The following is an 18,769-nucleotide window of genomic DNA, read 5'->3' on the forward strand; positions in this document are numbered from 1 at the left end:
AAAACTACGTTTATTTGAAATAGGAAAGGGAAGGGGGGGAAAGAAGATGGTTGGGAGGGGGTTAGGGAAGAGGGAAATGGAAACAAAAAACATGAGAAGGGTTATCAATGTGTGAGAAGTAATGTACCTACTACCTGGCGAATGTAACTGTAGCCCCTCTACACATTACCCTGGCAATAAAATAAAATAAATTTTAAAAATTCTAAAAAACAAAAATAAAAAAACATCTATTTTTCCAGAAAGGATTAAAAAAGAAAAGGGCTGGGAGTATGGCCTAATGGTAGAGTGTTTGCATAGCACAAAACCCTGGGTTTATTTCCTTGGTACCATACACACAGAAAAAGCCAGAAATAGTGCTGTGGCTCAAGTGGGTAGAGCACTAGCATTGAGAAAGCTCAAGGACAGTGCCCAGGCACTGAGTTCAAGCCCCAGGACTGGCAAAATTTAAAAAAAGAAAAAATTAAAAAAATTTAAATATAAAAAAGAGAAAACTTTCAAAAAGAAAAGGCAATCCATCAAGTATCTAAGACAATCTTAACCATTACATATATTTATTTTTGCTTGGAAGTAGTTTACTGGTACTGGAGTTTGAACTCAGAGACTTTTGCTTGGTAGTCAGGTGCTCTCATTTGAGCCAGGCCTCCAGTCATGTTTTAGCTGGTTTTTTTCCAGGCTGGCCTTTAACCAAGATACTTCAGCTCTCAGTTTGCCAAGTATCTAGGATTACAGGCATAAGTTACCAGGGCTCAGACCTATTGGTCTGTCTTAATATAGTTGCAAATTATATATGAAAGGTTTTTATTTTTTGGTCATTTGTGGGACTTGAACTCTGGACCTGGGTGTCGTCTCTGAGCTCTTCAGCTCAAGGCTACAGTCCTACCCCTTGAGCCACAGAGCCACTTCAGGTTTTCTGGTGGTTAATTGGAGATAAAAGCTTGTTCCCAGGACTTTGTGCCCGAGACTGGCTTTGAACCGCGATCCTCAGATTTCAGCCTCCTGAGCAGCTAGGATTATAGGTGTGAGCCACCATGCCCAGCATGTGAAGTCATTTTTGTGCATTCTCTTTTTCTTCAGTTAGGGGGGAGTGGTAAGGAGGGTGTGTGGAGGTATGGGTATGGGTCCTAAGGCTTAAACTTAGTGCCTGGGTGCTATCCTCGAGCTTTTGAGTTCAAGGCTACTATTCTATCACTTGAGCCACAGCTCTACCTCCAGCCTTTTTGGTGGTTAGAGATAAGAATCTCATGGGAAGAAGTGCTTAAGATCAAAGTGTTAGAGCACCAGCCTTGAGCAGAAGAATGCAGGGACAATACCTAGACCCTAAGCTCAAACCCCACAACCAACAAAAACTTTTTAAAAGACAGTATCCCTTTAAAAATAAAATGTCATGGACTTTCCTGCCTGGACTAGCTTTGAACTCTGATCCTTAGATCACAGTGTCCTAGTAGCTAAGATTATAGGCATAAGCCAATTAAAAAACAAACAAAACTGGCACCTGGCTTATCTTTCTCCTTTTGAGATCCCAGGATTCATACCCAGGCCCTCACAGCTACGAGGTACACGCTCTGAGTGCCACCTTAGCCCATGATTCTGTCTTCACTTTGTCAGATTAGTCTTTTATATTTGTTTTATTTTCACTGTCTTTTCTAAATTATTATTTGTCATCTTTAAACTAAGCTTATTGTTTTTGAAGTATTTAATCCTAAACATAATCTCAAACATTCTGATTATTATTATTATTATTATTATTATTATTTTGCCAGTCCTGGGGCTTGAACTCAGGGCCTGAGCACTGTCCTTGGGCTTTCTCAAAGCTAGAGCTTTACCACTTGAGTCATGGCACCATTTCTAGCTTTTTCTGTATATGTGGTACCAAGGAATCGAACCTGGGTCTTCATGTATGCTAGGCAAGCACTCTACCACTAGGCCAAACTCCTGGCCCTCTATTTTTTTAAATTTAATTTTACTGTCAAGTGTTATACAGAAGGGTTATAGTTACATACATAAGTTAGGGAGTACATTTCTTTTCTTTTTTTGTGGGTCATGGGGCTTGCACTCTGGGCCTGACTGCCCTACCTCTTGGCCCTCAGCCCACTTCCCATTTTCTTTTTTTTTTTTTCATATATTTTTTATTGTAATTAATAGAAGGGTTACATGATATTTGCCAGATAGATGGTGCATTAATTCCCATACATTGATACCCTTTCACATGTATTGGTCCCCATTTCCCTCCCCCCTACCCCGACCCCTTACCTTGTTTTCCCCAGTTCCCTATCCAATTTCAAATAACCAAATACAAATATATCCGATATATCAGGTAACAAAGTGAGATACTGTAACAATATGAGATAACCAAGGGACAGCAAAAGAGATGAGAGATAACAGTACCTTAAGAACAATAATCATTCATTATATGGCTTATGTTTCTATATCCTAGAGATCCTTTCATTTAGCGTCCTACTATATGGCCTTTTGTATCAAGGTTTTGCTTTATTGCAAATCTCTGCTAGGAGAGCCCAAGGTTTCTACTGATTATGACAAATGAGGGAAACCATTGAGCCTAAGTTCCTTTGAGTCTGGCTTACTTCACTTAATATGATTTTTTCTAAGTCTTTCCATTTCCTAACAAATGATAGGAGATACACTAGACCTCCTTGGCACAGGTTGAAACTTTCTTAATAAGGACCATGAATCACAACAAATCAGAGAAAGGCTGGATAAGTGGGACTGCATTAAACTGCAGAGCTTTTGTATGGCAAAGGACATAGCTAGTAAACTAATTAGGAAGCCTACAAGAGTGGGAGAAGATCTTCACCAACCATACAATGGACAAAGGCCTCATATCTAAAATATATCAACAGCTCAAAAAATTGAATCGCTCCAAAACTAATCTCCAAAGTAACAACCATCCCATTAAAAGATGGGCCAAAGACTTAAAGAGAGTCTTCTCTGAAGAAGAAACAAATGGCCTATAGACACATGAAGAAATGCTCCACATCTCTGGTCATAAAAGAAATGCAAATCAAAACAACTCTTAAGATTCCACCTCACTCCAGTTAGAATGGCCAGGATCAAGAAAACTAATAACAACAGATGCTGGAGGGGATGTGGCCAGGAGGGATCACTACTACACTGTTGGTGGGAGTGCAAACTCGTTCAACCACTATGGAAAGCAGTATGGCAGTTCCTCAAAAGACTAAACATAGAGCTCCCCTATGACCCAGCAATTTCACTACTTGACATTTACCCAATCATCCAGAAACAAAGACATACTAAATCCACTAGCACAACAATGTTCATTGCAGCACTATTTACCATAGCAAAGATATGGAACCAACCTAGATGTCCCTCATGGTCTGTAATGCCCGGGCTGGCTTTGAACCTCAATCCTTAGATCTCAGCCTCCTGAGTAGCTAGGATTACAGGAGTGAGCCACCGCGCCTGGCTGGGAGTACGTTTTTTTTTTTTTTTTTTTTTTTCCAGTCCTGGGCTTGAGCTCAGGGCCTGAACACTGTCCTTGGACTTTCTCAAGGCTAGAGCTCTACCACTTGAGCCTCAGCACCACTTCTGGCTTTTTTCTATGTATGTGGTACCGAGGAATCGAACCCGGGTCTTCATGCATGCTAGGCAAGCACTTTAACCACTAGGCCAGACTCCCGGCCCCGGGAGTACGTTTCTTATTGAACATTGTTACCCCCTCCTCATTGGTCTCCCACTTTCCCTACCCCTAACCCCTCCCCCCAAGTTGTAAAGTTTATTTCCAACACATTGTCTTGAGAGTATCGCTGTTGCATTGGTTTGCCCTTTTCATTTTTATCAGGACTGTGATTTTTTAAAAAATCTAATGTTCTATAATTTTGCTAGTTTTATGTTTTAAATGTAGCAACATAGTTAAGTTTTTTCTTTTAGTTACTAAACAGCTTTTTCCCACTGGTAACAGAGAGTACATTTTCTTTCCACAGGGTAACGGTGTTAACAGAGGTGATGACGTGTTCTGTGATCCGGAAGATGAGTGGGAGCCCGACATTACTAACACGCCAGTGTCTTCACTTTCTCGAAGGAGGTAAAGACTTGGTTGTTATTCTGGAGGCTGTTAAAACTATCTCATGTATTATGTGTGTGCATATACTGTGTGCACTTAATATACATCACATTTTATCAAAATATGTAATTTACTTAATTTATTGTTATAATTGGTATATCTGGGCAGGGAATCCAGAACTACAAGTAGAATAGTTAATGATTAAATTAGTAATTAATCATTAGTGATTAAACTATACAATGTCATGTGATAGAGGAACAAAAGAATTCAATAGTTTGTCACCCAAGTTTTTTTGTTTGTTTGTTTGCTAGTCCTGGAGCTTGAACTCAGGGCCTGAGCACGGTCCTTGGGCTTTCTCAAGGCTAGCACTCTATCACTTGAGCCCACAGTACCACTTCTGGCTTTTTCTGTGTATATTGTACTGAAGAATTGAATCCAGACTTTGTGCATGCTAGACAAGTACTCTACCACTAGGCCACACTCCCAGCCTCATCTAAGTTTGTTTGTTTGTTTGTTTGTTTTTGTCAGTGGCGCTGTCCCTGAGCTCTTCAGCTCAAGTCTACTGCCCTACCCCTTGAGCCACAGTGCCACTTCCGGTTTTCTATTGGTTAATTGGAGATAAGAGTTTCTTGAACTTTGATCCTCAGATCTCAGCCTCTTGAGTAGCCACCGGGCCCAGCTCATCTACGTTTTAAGAGCACCTTACAGCAGCATACGTTTAATTTCCTGTGGAGAACCAAGAGTCTTACTTTAAATTTCTCATTCTCAAGTACTTGGCATATCCTGGGACATTTTACTGTAAGCCGTGGAATTGTGAATGCAGTCGAGTCAGTATGAGTACCAGAAAAGAATAAGCCATGCTGCTAGAAAACTAGAGTGTATGCTGCGCACTGCTTGTTAACGTGGAAGAACTCTATAGCATCTAGGCAGCTTGTACAGAAATTGTAGTTCTGCTTAGGCCTCAGACACTCATATTACGGAGGTGAAGGGGTACGGGAAGCTATGGAAAGCCCAAACTGCTGTGCCCTTTCATTAGTTAAGCAAGTATTTCTGTGATGACTACTGTCTGCTGTATCTTAATAAATACATAGATAAAGAGATAAATTAGCGAATGCTCACTGTCTTTGTAAGCAGGTGCTGTGGGCTAAAGCAAGGCAGGCAGGTCGGCAGGCATCTGGAAGGGAAGTGGGTTTGTACTTAGTGAAAGGTAGTACGTAGGCCAGGAGTTTGGCCTAGTGGTGGAGTGCTTGCCTAGCATGCATGAAGACTGGGTTTGATTCCTCGGTACCACATAGATAGAAAAGAGCCAGAAGTGGTGCTGTGGCTCAAGTGGTAGAGCTCTGGCTTTGAGAAAGTCCAAGGACAGTGCTCAGGCCCTGAGCTCAAGTCCAGGACTGGCAAAAAAAAAAAAAGAAAGAAAGAACAAATGAATGAACGTGAATGCCCAGGGGAAGGAGGCTGCATTTTCCAGGAGCATTAAGAGCAGCCAATCAGTTGGTAAAAGTTTTAATAACCAGGAACCTGTGATTTGTGCTTGTACTTAGGAGGATGAGAATTGGAGGATAAAGGTTTGAAGGCCAGCCTGGGCAGAAAAGTTGTCTAGACTCTGTCTCCAAAATAACCAGCTAAAATCAGGGCTGGAGATATGGTAGAGTGCTAGCCTAGCAAGTACAAGTCCCTGAGTTCTATCTCTAGTACCAATTTTTTTTTCTTTAAAGAATAATAGCTTGACAATCAACATTCAGTGGAGACACTTATCTTTATAGTCCAAGGGTAAAGATTGTGCAAAAAGAAAATTAGTAGGAGGGGATAAAAGCATGAGAAGAGGTATAATGTGTGAGAAGTAATGTACTTACTACCTGGTGAATGTAATTGTAACCCAGATACATTATCCTGACAATTAAAAAAAAAGGACAGGGGCCGGGAGTTTGGCCTAGTGGTTAAAGTGCTTGCCTAGCATGCATGAAGACCCGGGTTCGATTCCTCGGTACCACATACATAGAAAAAAGCCGGAATTGGTGCTGAGGCTCACGTGGTAGAGCTCTAGCCTTGAGAAAGTCCAAGGACAGTGCTCAGGCCCTGAGCCCAAGCCCAGGACTTGCAAAAAAAAAAAAAAAAAAAAGGACAATTTGGCCTAGTGGTAGAGTGCTTGCCTAGCATGCATGAAGACCGAGGTTCGATTCCTCAATACCACATATATAGAACATCCTAAAGTGGTGCTGCAACTCCAGTGGTAGAGCTCTAGCCTTGAGCAAAAGCCCAGGGACAGTGCTCAGGCTCTGAGTTCAAGCCCCAGGACTGACAAAATAAAAAGTAGATGCAAGCACTGGTGGCTCAGCTCTGTATTCCTAGTGACTCAGGAGATTGAGATATAAGAATGGACATTCAAAGCCAGCCTGGGAATAATAATCCAAGAGCTCTCATCTCCAATTAGCCAGAAAAATGCCAGACTACAGGCATGGTTGCTCCAGCCACCTCCATGGTGGCTGAGCCACCAAGCTGAGTGAGAGGGAAATGAATTGAGAGCCTCATGCTCTCACTCTGCTTGTTCACTCATAGCTGGTATTCTGCTACTTGAGCCACAGGTCCACCTCTGACACACATAGACATGGCATGTAGAGAATTTCATCCCACCGAGGCCCTCAGTTGCTTGGATTACAGGCCTGTACCGCCACGCCCACCCAAAAAAGCAGCGTGTATAAAGCACCATTCCCTGTGGTGTATAACTACAGCATTTCAGCGTTTGTTCTTCCCAGGAGCAGATGTCTGCTGAAGAACAGGAGGATTTCTGGTTGTCTGCAGGATTTACAAGTCCACCCGACTCCTGATCTGCACCCGTCCCGGTCATCAGGTATTTTCTCCATCCCGTGCTCTGCCGAGGGGGAGAAGTACCAGGTCCTGTGACAGCCAGCACCTTTCGTGGTCTTGTCAGAATTGCTTCCTTACCTAGATGTTTGCACTGTAAAACTGACGAGGCAGTTCTTCGCTTCTCAAATTCTGGGCTCTGGGATTTATTCCAAGCCCTTTGAGGAGGCTACTTGAATGTGGAAGACATTTGTGTTCAGAAATAGGGGGAATGTCATTTCTTTATGAGTAAAAGAGGAAATTATTGCAGGTTACGTATTGTATACTGTGATTTGTATTATGATTGGTACTTGTAAGCGAATAAGATGTCTCTGTGCCAGTGGCTCATGCCTGTAATCCTAGTGACTCATGAAGCTGAGATCTGAGGATTGCAGTTCAAAGCCAGCCTGGGCTGGAAAGAGACTCTGTATCTTCACTAAACTACCAAAAATCTGGAAGTGGAGCTGTGGCTCAACTGGTAGAGTGCTAGCTGTCAGCAAAAGAAGCTCAGTGATAACACCCAGTTCCTAATTTCAAGCCCCAGGACTGGCATTCAGGCAGACGCACCACTTTCTAGATGAACATAATGTCACACTCCTGAGCTGCTTAGGCGGCTGAGACAGAGGAGCGTCACTTGAGCACAGGAATTAATGGCTAACCAGACGACATGGCAAGACTCCACCCCCGAGGAAAAACTTCCTATCAGCTAGCCATGGACCACTACACCATTTAAAAAAAAGACAACCTGATTAAAACATGATGTTGAGTAGAAAGCTAAAGATGAGGAGGGAGGGGAAATTGTTTAGGTACATTAATACAGTGATGGATAAGCAGTTAACTACTCGAGAAGACTGTAGCCAAATCTAGTCATACCTCATCCTCATCACTGTAATATTAATCCAGCTAGCTTATTTATCACTTTGGGTTTCTTAGCTTTTCTTTTTTCTCCTAAATTAAACTCTGATTGTGTTCCAGACCTAGTATTCCCCTCCTTCTGCCTCCCTTTATCTATGTGTCTGTCTGTCTGTCTGTCTATCTATCTGTCACCAGTCTTAGGGCTTTGAATTCAGGACCTTGGCACTGTCTCTGAGCTTCTTCTTTTTTTCTTTTTGTGGGTCATGGGGCTTGAACTTGGCCTGGGCACTGTCCCTGAGCTCTTCAGCTCAAGGCTACCTCCCTACCCTTGAGCCAAGCACTACTTCCCATTTTCTAGAGGGTCATTGGAGATAAGAGTCTCAGATCCTTTTGTGCCCGGGCTGGCTTTGAACCTTGATCCTCAGATCTCAGTCTCTTGAATAGCTAGGAATACAGGTGTGAGCCAACCATGTCAGCTCTCTAAGCTTCTTTTGCTCAAGGCTAGCACTCTACCATTTGAGCCACAGTGCCACTTGTGGCATTTTCTGTTTATGTGGTCCTGAGGAATTGAACCCAGGGCTTCATGGATGCTAGGCAAGCACTCTACCACTAAGCCACATTCCCACCCCCTGCCTCCCTTTAAGTTTGCTTCTTCTATCACCTGGGCTGGCCCGGGAAATGAATCCTGTGTATTTCAGGAGAATTGTTACCTTTGTATATTGGTCTTCCCAGATAGAGTTCTATCTTAAAGATCTGAGTTCTTTCAAGCATTCGCATTGCTTCTAGTTTGGATAATGCTCAGAAAATTTCCCTGGCTGGGCCAGGAGTTTGGCCTAGTGGTAGAGTGCTTGCCTAGCACGCATGAAGACCAGGGTTTGATTCAGTGCCACATACATAGAAAAAAAGCCAGAAGTGGTACAGTGGCTCAAGCTGTAGAGCTCCAGCCTTGAGAAAACCCAAGGACAGTGCTCAGGCCCTGAGTTTGGGCTCCAGGACTAGCAAAAAAAAAGAAAAAGAAAAAGAAAATTTCCCTGGCTGGAAGGTGTCTCCCAGAGACATGCTGCATTAACTACAGCTGGGTGGCTGTCTTGATTGTGGTATACCTGAGAAGAAATTAATAGAGAGATATTAATTTTTATATAGTTTTGGATGGCTCATTGTTTCCTACTTTTCCACCTAATGAACAAGTCCCATTTCCGATGTCATTTTATATAATTGCCATTGTTTTACCAGTTTACAATTCTTCAGGTGTTAGAAAAAATTTAATCTTAAAAAAAAAAAGCAAGTAAAGAGGAGAGTAAGCCAGGTAATTGGAGTCGTGCCTATAATTTGAGCTTTCAGAAGGCTGAATTCAGAAGAGTGAGGTTCAAAGTCAGCCTGTGCAGATCGTTCTGGAAGACAGTTAACCAGGAAAAGCTAGAATGGAGGATGGCTCCAGAGTAGCAAACTTGAGCGAAAAAGCCTGGAGCTCAGCAAAGGAGATCAAATCTCTGGGGTATTGGGGTTTTCTCCTCACCTCTGTTGTGAAAAGCTACTATGGACTGCGGCTGCTTGAGGAGCTCGCTCCTGTGTGGAACTGTGTCCAGGGTCTGGCAAGCACACACTATTGAAGTAAGAACAAACTTCAGAGCTTTATGACCAGTGATTCTGTAATCTACTGTGTTCGCAGGTTGGAAAGTGTGGTGTGTGACAACTGGGCACACACCAGCTGTTTTCTGTTCGTGCAGGTTTAATGGAGAGATCGAGCAGCATTTGCTCAAAATCATCAGAATCATTTCTTCCTGGAATTTGCAAAGAACTGATTGGCTCAGCGATCAATTTTCTTGGACAGAATTATGATGAAGAAAAAACTGTAGCAGATAGCCTGATGAGTAATCTTTTGAAAATCTATACTGGGCTGTTTGCCATTTCTAAAGCCCATGAAGAGCAGGACGAGGAGAGTCAGGAGAACTGTAAGATGCCACCTCCCCTCCCCCTCCCCAGTCTTCATCCCAGGGCCATTATTTTCTGTGTGTTGCATTGTGGTTGGAATGATGTTTGACACTGATGGCAAACAGCTTTTGACTATGCTTAAATGTTTTCATGGTAATTACGTGTTGAGTCTTTGTGTGTGAGTGTGTGTGTGTGTGTGTGCGTGCGCGCGAGAGCCAGTCCTGGGGCTTGAAATCAGGGCCTGGGCACTGTCCTTGAGCTTGTTTTGCTCAAGGCTAGCACTCTACCACTTAAGCCACAGTGCCACTTCTGGCATTTTTCTGTTTATGTGGTACTGAGAAATCGAACCCGGGGTGCAAGCAGTCTACCAAGCCACATTCCAAGCCATATGCCATCCTTTGTTTGGAGATGCTTTCTTTTACTAAATTTCATTATTTAAATAATGAAATTTTTATCTTATTTTATTCCCTTTAAAAAGTATCTTTAAGCAGTTGTACAAAAGGGTTTCTATGCACCATGACAATTTATATGTACAGTGTGCCTTGATCACTGTTATTTCCTTATTCTTTCAAGTGTTCTCTTTGGATCGAGCAATGCAGTCCCTGGCTATACAGATCACTTGTGCTTTCAATCAGCTTGTGGTTTTAGTCAAACACTGGTGGAATGAGTGTCTAACTTGTACCAGCACAGCAAGGCTTGAAGATGAACTGAGACAAGAAATTAAAACATTGGGAGGTTACCTACAGTTATTTTTGCAGGTACGTTGAGTCTTTCAACGTTTTTTTTTTTTTTTTAAGGAGAGAGGGTAGAGGGGACAGGAGTGGGATTTAATTCAGGACCTTGTACTTACTTAGAAGGCACCCTGCCACTTGAGCCTTGCCTCCAAGCCTGAGAATTGATTTATTATTGGGCAAGTATTTATTAATTTTCCATTGCCTGTGTATCTTTCCCTAAATTAGAGCTGTAGGGTTTTCAGATGTGTTTTCTGTCTTGTCTTAAAACTAGATAAAATTGATTTAATGAACCAAGATTGACACAGCCTCTCTGAATTCTAGTGCTTGTAAGTGATTATAGAGACAAACTCATCTCATACTGGTGGAAAGGAGGGGAGGTGTTTCCTTGGCTCTCAGGTTTCAGAGCACTGCAGGATAGTGGGGGTGATGGGAAAATGCTCGCCATATGTACCTGGGGTCCAGTGTTCCCATCCATGCTAAATAAGTCTCTATCCTTGACAAATGGCTACACTTCTCAATTCTCATTTTCTTACCTGGAAAATAAAACTAATGATACATACAAGAGAGGGTTGCTATGTTTGCCAAATAAAATAATGTTTTCAGAAAGAACTGGGTAGAGTTACTGGCGTATAGTTGGTTTTCTTTTCATTTTCTTGGACACAAACTTCATACTCAGCTTCCAGGCTTTATCTCATAACCTTCTCTTCCTGAGAAACCATCATCAGATGGTTAGGAGGACAGGAAAAGATCAAAGGTCATAGAGCCACCATTTTGGTTTTTGTGGGGAGGGTCATTTACTTAATTCTATCCCACTTGACTGTGTCTCCTGTTCCTGTGTGAGCTCCTGAAGGGTGGAGACTGTACTGTACACTGCCATCTTTCACAGCTGGAGGGCTATGATACATAGCATATGCATGCTGTTTTCTGGCTTGAACATGTTTATAGAGTGTGATCGTATCAACGAACGTGTGATTTATTTCCTCCATGTTATTCCTCTTGTCTCTCTTATTCTTTTATGTTACTGGGGATCAGACGTGCTAAACATGCCTTCTCCCCCGAGCGCCACCGCCAGCCCGTGCTGTGCTTGCTTTGCCCCTGTGTGAGCTCACGTGTCGGCTACACTGGCCTGTTTGGATCTTACAGGGATGCGGTTCAGATATTTCATCCATGGTGAATGAGGCCAGCAGGAAAGTGAAGCAGGTGATTCAACAAGCTGTGAGATGTGTGGGGCACTTAGCCGTCCTGAAAGGGAGCAAGCTGCATTTCCCAGACAGCGGGAATGACCAGACATCTGATGTCCAGGTAACTTAGCAGAGGTTTGTTCTGAAAGACCCTCCTGGAGGAACTATGACAGTGTCATCAACTCCACTGGAGTTCATCTTGCAAAGTAACTTGCACTTTCAATAATTTGGTGATAAGGTTTAAAATTGTCTCAGTGTAAATGGGTTCAAATAATTGCAAACACATACATTGTACAAACCATTAAAATCCTTTTGAAGCTGGACATCCTGGTAAAACCCAGTAATTCCAGCACTCAGGAGGCAGAGGCCAAAGGATCATGAGTTCAAGTCCAGTCTGGGCTACATAATGAGAACCTGCCTCAAAAAAGAAAAGACAAAAATGCTTTTAGAGGCCGGGAGTGTGGCCTAGTGGTAGAGTGCTTGTCTAGCATGCACGAAGACCCAGGTTCAATTCCTCAGTACCACATACATAGAAAAAGCCAGAAGTGGTGCTGTGGCTCAAGTGGTAGAGCTCTGGCCTTGAGAAAACCCAAGGACAGTGCTCAGGCCCTGAGCTCAAGCCCAGGATTGATAATTAAAAAAAAAAAAAAATGTTTTTAGGGCCTTGATTACTGTCCACCATAGGAGACTCTCACCTGGCCTAATACATTAAAAAGAACAAAGAACAAAACTAAGCTTAGAAATGTGTAATTCTAGGTTGGAATGTGGCCTAGTGGGAGAGTGCTTGCCTAGCATGCATGAAACCCTGGTTTCAATTCCTTGGTACCACATAGACAGAAAAAAAGCCAGAAGTGGTGCTGTGGTTCAAGTGGTAGAACCCTAGTCTTGACGAAGCTCAAGGCTAGTGCCCAGGCCCTGAGTTCAAGTCTCAGGATTGGCAGAGAGAGAGACAGAGAGACAGAGAGACAGAGAGAGAGAGAGACAGAGAAAGGAGGGACTTGTAATTCCAGAACATTTCCTTAGCTTTAATTATATAGACCAAGAAAACAAGTTAATGCTTGAAATCTCCCCTAGGGAGAGTTCATGGATGCTGCTTGTGATGGCGTGGGCTCAGGAATGAAGATTCTGTTAGATTCTGGACTGGAAAAAGCAGCAGAACTTGAACAAGCCCTCTCGAGGCAGTGGGCACAGCATGAGGTGAGTCCTGTGTAGTACCTGATAGATAGCAAGTCCCTGCAGAACACAGCTTAATTCAGCTCACAAACTGATACATTTTAGTTTGTGCCTAGTTCTGTGTGTGTGTGTGTGTGTGTGTGTGTGTGTGTGTGTGTGTGTGTGTGTGTGTGTGTGTGTGTGTGTAGGAAGATTTGGGTTCTCTTCCCTTCCTCTTCCTCCCTTCCTTCCTCCCCATAGGGCAAATCTGTGTTAGCCTTAGGGTAGAGCTCAGTGGGTAAAGCCAATAAAATATCTCAACAGAAAATCCTGGCAGAACTGAAGCTCCTCTTGGGGGCAGCCCTGAGCAGTGCAAAAGCAAAGGTTTAGGGATCAGACTGGGCTTCCACCATCCTTCTGAGGCTCAGGAATTAGGACCCAGGATGTAACCTTAATGAACAGTACTAGATGCATCAAGTAATAAAGCATCTGTGAAGTTCTCAGAGCTTCTAACGCTTGATATGTCCATTTCTCACTTCCATGGAAAATGTTGCTAATTTCATCCTGTTAATATTTAAGTGAAAGGCAGATCTTGTTATAGCAGACATCTAAGAGTGTCATATTTATTGGAGAAATCAGGATACAATTTATCTATGAAAGAAATTTCATTTATATGGTTAAGATACCCTGAAGCTATTTATTTACAATCCTGGAGTCAGAACTTTAATCTTCTGGCTTTTTGGACCAAAACTTTCCCCATTGGATTCCATGCACATCTAGGATTTTTGTGTTTCTAACTAATGATTTGCATAATAAAATATTCTCTGTAGGTCACCAAGCAGATGAAAGCTAGTGCCGTGGGACTGATCAGATCTCTTGAAGACACTTTCTCTGAATGGAAAATAGTAAGAGAAGATTTAAATTGCCTTTAAAATTTCATTTACTTCCATTAATGACATTTTTTATTTCACTTTTTTATGCTTAGTCGAAGAAGATTCTTCTGTACATGTTTAATTGAAGCATGTTTGCTAGTCTGTAGCTACTTTGCAGATATCATAACTTACTAGTCTTAGTAATAGTTACTCAGTGAGCTCAAAGATTTGAAACCCAATTGCATAAGTCAACTTACCTCATTTTCATGTCTCAGGTAAATAGAAAAATGTAAACTCGGTATGTTATTAGTGTTTTTAAAGAGAGTAATGGCTCAAGTGGTTGAGTGCCTGATTAGCAATTGCTTCCCAGAAAGGAAACTTCTTTCTTTAAAAAAAATTAGTAAGGAACTGGGAGTTTGGCCTAGTGGAAGAGTACTTGCCTAGCATGCACGAAGATCCGGGTTCAACTCCTTGGTACCACATATGTAGGAAAAAAAAAGCCAGAAGTGGTGCTGTGGCTCAAGTGGTAGAGCTGTAGCCTTGAGAAAACCCAAGGACAGTGCTCAGGCCCTGAGCTCAAGCCCAGGACTGGCAAAAAAAAATAAAATAAAAAATCAGTAAATAGCTGTACAAAGAGGTCACAATTACAGAAGTCAGGTTAAGAATCTAATGCATCTTTTCTTCTTTGCCAGTCCTGGGGCTTGAACTCAGGGCCTGGGCACCATCCTAAGCCTCTTTGTGCTCAAGCCTAGCACTCTACTACTTGAGCCGCAGCACTACTTCTAGCATTTTCTGAGTTGTTTATTGGAGATAAGAATCTTGCAGACTTGTTCCTGACTGGGCTGGCATTGAACCTTGATCCTCAGATCTCAGCCTCCTGAGTAGCTAGGATTACAGGAGTGAGCCACCAGTGCCTGGCCAGTACAGTGCATCTGTACCCCCTGCCACCCCGTCCATTGCTCTTCCCCCTCCCATCCATAACCTCAAGTTATGTAGTGCAATTATTACATAATGTACATCAAATAAAATGAGTCTTTGGTTGAACTAGAAAAAAAATAAAACAATTTTTTAAGTGTGATAAATGGGAGATGCCATAAAATTGGGTTTTTTGTTTTGGGTCTTTTTTTTTTTCCAGTCCTAGGGCTTGAACTCAAGGCCTGAGCACTGTCCTTGGGTTTTTCTCAAAGGTGGTGCTCTACCACTTGAGCCACAGTGCCACTTCCAGCTTTATGTATGTGGTACTGAGGAATCAAACCCAGGTCCTTGTGCATGCTAGGCAAGCACTCTACCACTAGGCCAAACTCCCGGCCCTAGATAAGTTTATCTTTTATGGGAATAGATAGGTAAGTGCATGAAACTGTTGCCATATTCTATTCTTATATTAGGACAATAAGACTGATTTAAAATTCATTGCAAATTCTTTTAATAAATAAGTATGGTTGTAATTAACTTTGGTCTCACAGAAGTAGAGTTAAGCATTGGTGTGGAAATGACTGTTTATTAAAAATAAGTTCTGAAAGTTCTGACAATTAAAATCATATTGATAAAGTTCATTGCCAAGTAGCCTATTTTATGTATTTTTAAAATCTTGACCTACACAGAAAAGTTTCAGAGCTCCAGAACAAGAAGATTGTAGATTCCAAAACTGCAAGAAGATGGTTCATCTTGCCCCAGAGTTACTGAAGTTAACACACTGCTTAGAGAAAACCATTCATGTGGTGATTTCTGCGCTGAGAGGTATGCACCCCAAATGGAGTATGTGGTAAGCATTCTGTAGAGGAAGGCTCTGAGGCTGCTCTCCTTTCCTCTGCTGGCTAACGTCATAACTAAAGTCCCTCTGACGCTTCATTCTGCCCGATATGTCTGGGCATTTTTCTGTGACTATAACTAGAGAAACGAGGTGTGTGTTGGATATAATCCTAACTACTTAGGAAGCTGAGATCTGAGGATCATGCTCAGAAGCCAGCCCGGGCAGGAAGAGTCCATAAGACTAGTCTCCCCTTAACCACCAAAAAGCCAGAAGTGGAGCCTTGGCTCAAATGGTAGTGTACTAGCTTTGAGCAAAAAAAAAACCCCTAAGGCCTAGGCCCTTTCCTTGTTTTGAACATAACTAGACCCTATATTCAGCTCTACCACTAGCACTAGAAAAACAAGGCACTTGCCTAGTAGATGGGCACTTTGGTTGAATAATCTTAGCTCAGAATTGTATGTTTGTTTTGGTTTTGGTCCTCTTTCTAGGGCTTGAACTCAGGGCCTTAAACTCTTGTTTGGCTCTTTTTACTCAAGGCTGGTGCTCTACCAATGAGGCACAGCTTCACTTCTCGATTTTTCCTGGTCAATTGGAGATAAGAGTCTATCAGACTTCATCTGGGCTGGCTTTGAACACAGATCCTCAGATCTCAGTTTCCCTGAATAGCTAGGATCAGCTGCACCCAATTAGAATTGCATTGACATGAAAGTAATGTAGGAGCTAAGCGCGGTGACTCATGCCTGTAATCATAGCTCCCCAGGAGGCTGGGATCTGAGGACTGAGGTTCAAAGCCAGCCGAGACTCTCATCTCCAATGAACCACCAGAAAACCAGAAGTGGTGCTGTGGCTCAATGTGGTAGAGTACTAGCCTTGAGCTGAAGAGGTCAGGGATAGTAGGGACAGTGCCCAGGCCCAGAGTTCAAGCCCCATGCCCCCCCCCCAAGAAAAAGTAATCTAGGGTTGCAGCACAGCGATAAAATACCAGATTAGAATTGTGCCCACACCCCCCACCCTGTATCTAGGAGACCCCGGAGATGCCTGTCCCCTGAGAAGCTATGTGGAAGAGTTCTGCAGTGTGTCTGACCATGTGCACTGTGTCATGGCTGAGCCCTCACCTCCCAGCCTCGAAGACAAGAAGGAGACACCCAGAGCCGGCCTCCGGGAGCTCTCGTCGCTAGCTAAGTCACTGCTCTTGTGTTTTGAATCTGAAGAGAGACTTGATTCATTGAAAGCCTGGAAATCTCACAGTCTGAGCAGCAGAGAAGAGGAGCCCCCACCGAGCAGGCCAGGCTGCAGCAGAGGCGTGCCCAAGCGCGTCTACCAACTGCCCGCTGCGCCCTCCGCGCTGAGCACTGAGCTGGATGTGCCCCAGGGCATCCAGTGGGTATGAGGGCACCCAGCGCCTGGTGGCTGGCCAGGATGGGGGGGCTGGGGACACCCTGGCAGACAGATGTCTGGACACGTAACGAAAAGGATCGAGTGTGCGTGCGAGGCGCGTGTCTTCGTGGCCACTCACTGGGGGTGCGCCATAGCAGCGCCATGGAAACTGGCCTGCGAGCTTCTGTGTGCACACCCGAGGTTCCTCCGCACTGCTCATGCTGAGTACTGGGGACCAAGGGTGCGGTGGCTGCGTCTCTGGCTTCTCCTGGCCTGTCTGCACGCTGCACGCCATGGGTGCAGCAGCTGGTCCATCACGCTTCTGTTCCTCCAGAAGGGAGGTCAGAACAGCCCGTGACCTGTGTGTCTGCTTCTCTTCCCTGCTAATAGCTAGGGGGGCTTCATGAGCAAATGGCTACCGCAAGTTTAAGGACAGCAGCTTAATTTGCATTATTAAATCTGAAACTTTATGTTCTGAAAGGTTGGCTGCGTTGCCCTTTTGAGTAATGCGCATGTCCGAGGGTGCCGTCCAGCACACGTGGTGAGTAGATGGTCCAGGGGTGGTGTGCTCGCTGGCACAGTAGAACAGTGCATTTATTACCCATGATCCTTAGAGGGGCTGTGGGGTGAGACCACCAAAACCCACGTCGGAGATGGGAGGCAGCTTGTCTCCTTGTTTTGCTAAAGGTGTAATAAAAGCACTTGCACATGATTCGAGGGAGAATAAAGATCTTTATATTTCTCAGCTTTAAAAGCCCTTTACCGTCAGGGTGATATTCTGCTTGTGGGATATTACCTCAACCTGTAGAATGTGTGTAACTTGAAAAGATACCTGATCATTCTGCTTGGGTGTCAGTGAGCAGTGCCAGAGGGTGCTTCTCTTAACCCTTCTCACTGGCAGGTGCCCGGTAGACAGTTGGCATAAGTGTGTGTGTGTTGGGGGGTGGGAAGGTGGCCGTGAGTACCACGGGTAGGCAGGATGACGGTCGAGCCCCTTGTCGGGCAGGGAGAGTAAGAAAATGTGGGTCGTGGAAGTCCGGGCAACCCTCGTGAGCCACACTCGAGTCATATGTGTCTTCAGATGCGTGAAGGTGGTGCTGTGTGCAAAGTTGCTTTCCCTTTCTTTCTGGCATCTGCGCTGCTGTTCTTGGGGGTCTCTTTATTTGTGTCAGTCATGCGCTGGTGTTGATAGCACGTTCACTGTCAAGTCTGCTGAGCTAGGGATGGCAGGGAAGGTTTTCTGGAGGCTGTGCTTTCTTGAAGAACTCCGATGTATCAGAATCATAGTTTTTGTCTTGACACTTCGTGTTGCACCTCTAGTTCTGCTGTCATTGGAAACTATTTTAGTATCTTTGTACATTTTTGTATATTTATATTTATTCTGAATAAACTTATTATGCTGTATTCGGCTGAATGGTAAAAACAAAATTTGCTATTAAAATCATGTGCATTGCAAAGTGTTTCAGAGAAACATCTTTAATAAAGTTTGTCTGCTGTAAACTTGTCACTTCAAGATTTTTTTCCCTAGGGCTTGAACTCAGGGCCTCAAATTCTCACTCAGCTTTCTGGATCATGGCCAATATTCTGCCACTTGAGCTATGCCTTCAGCTCACCTTTTTGCTGGTTATTTTGAAGAAAAGCATGTCATAGGCTTTTCTGTCTGAGCTAGCTGTGAATCATAGTCCCCCAGATCTCAGCCTGCTGAGTAACTAGGATAGTAGACGTGTATTAATTTTTTTCACTTATTGCTAACTCAGAATTTGCTGTTGTATATACATGTATCCATATAAGTATACATGTGTATTTGCAGAATTGCTTTCTGCTATATAGAAAAATCTTGCATTTAACATAGTCTGTGTATCTCAGAAGAAATCTTTGAGGTTCTAATTCTAATTTTTAGTATTTCATTATTGAGCCAGAATTTACTTTTAAGATGTTATCATCTCTCAAAAGATACATAAGAATATCTCTCAAACAAAAATTTATTTATGCATATTTATTAAAACATAGACCTTTATTAGAAAAATTTTGCT

At 43.2% G+C, this 18,769-nt stretch overlaps 1 protein-coding gene across 1 annotated transcript in view; it reads left to right on the top strand.

The window, feature by feature from the left end:
• Kif14 (kinesin family member 14) overlaps positions 1-18,224 on the top strand; it is a 46,840-nt gene extending 28,616 nt beyond the window's left edge. The window contains exons 22-30 of the mRNA XM_090341456.1: positions 3,960-4,060; positions 6,796-6,890; positions 9,466-9,690; positions 10,244-10,428; positions 11,548-11,706; positions 12,660-12,782; positions 13,568-13,642; positions 15,211-15,346; positions 16,382-18,224. Coding sequence (XP_090197582.1) covers positions 3,960-4,060; positions 6,796-6,890; positions 9,466-9,690; positions 10,244-10,428; positions 11,548-11,706; positions 12,660-12,782; positions 13,568-13,642; positions 15,211-15,346; positions 16,382-16,749 — 1,467 coding nt within the window. The 3' untranslated portion in view covers positions 16,750-18,224. The remainder of the gene's footprint in view (positions 1-3,959; positions 4,061-6,795; positions 6,891-9,465; positions 9,691-10,243; positions 10,429-11,547; positions 11,707-12,659; positions 12,783-13,567; positions 13,643-15,210; positions 15,347-16,381) is intronic.
• The last annotated feature ends 545 nt before the right edge of the window (positions 18,225-18,769 follow it).

Source organism: Megascapheus bottae, chromosome 10 (assembly GCF_031878675.1).
Source record: "Megascapheus bottae isolate mThoBot1 chromosome 10, mThoBot2.hap1, whole genome shotgun sequence".
Classification (NCBI taxonomy): Eukaryota; Metazoa; Chordata; class Mammalia; order Rodentia; family Geomyidae; genus Megascapheus; species Megascapheus bottae.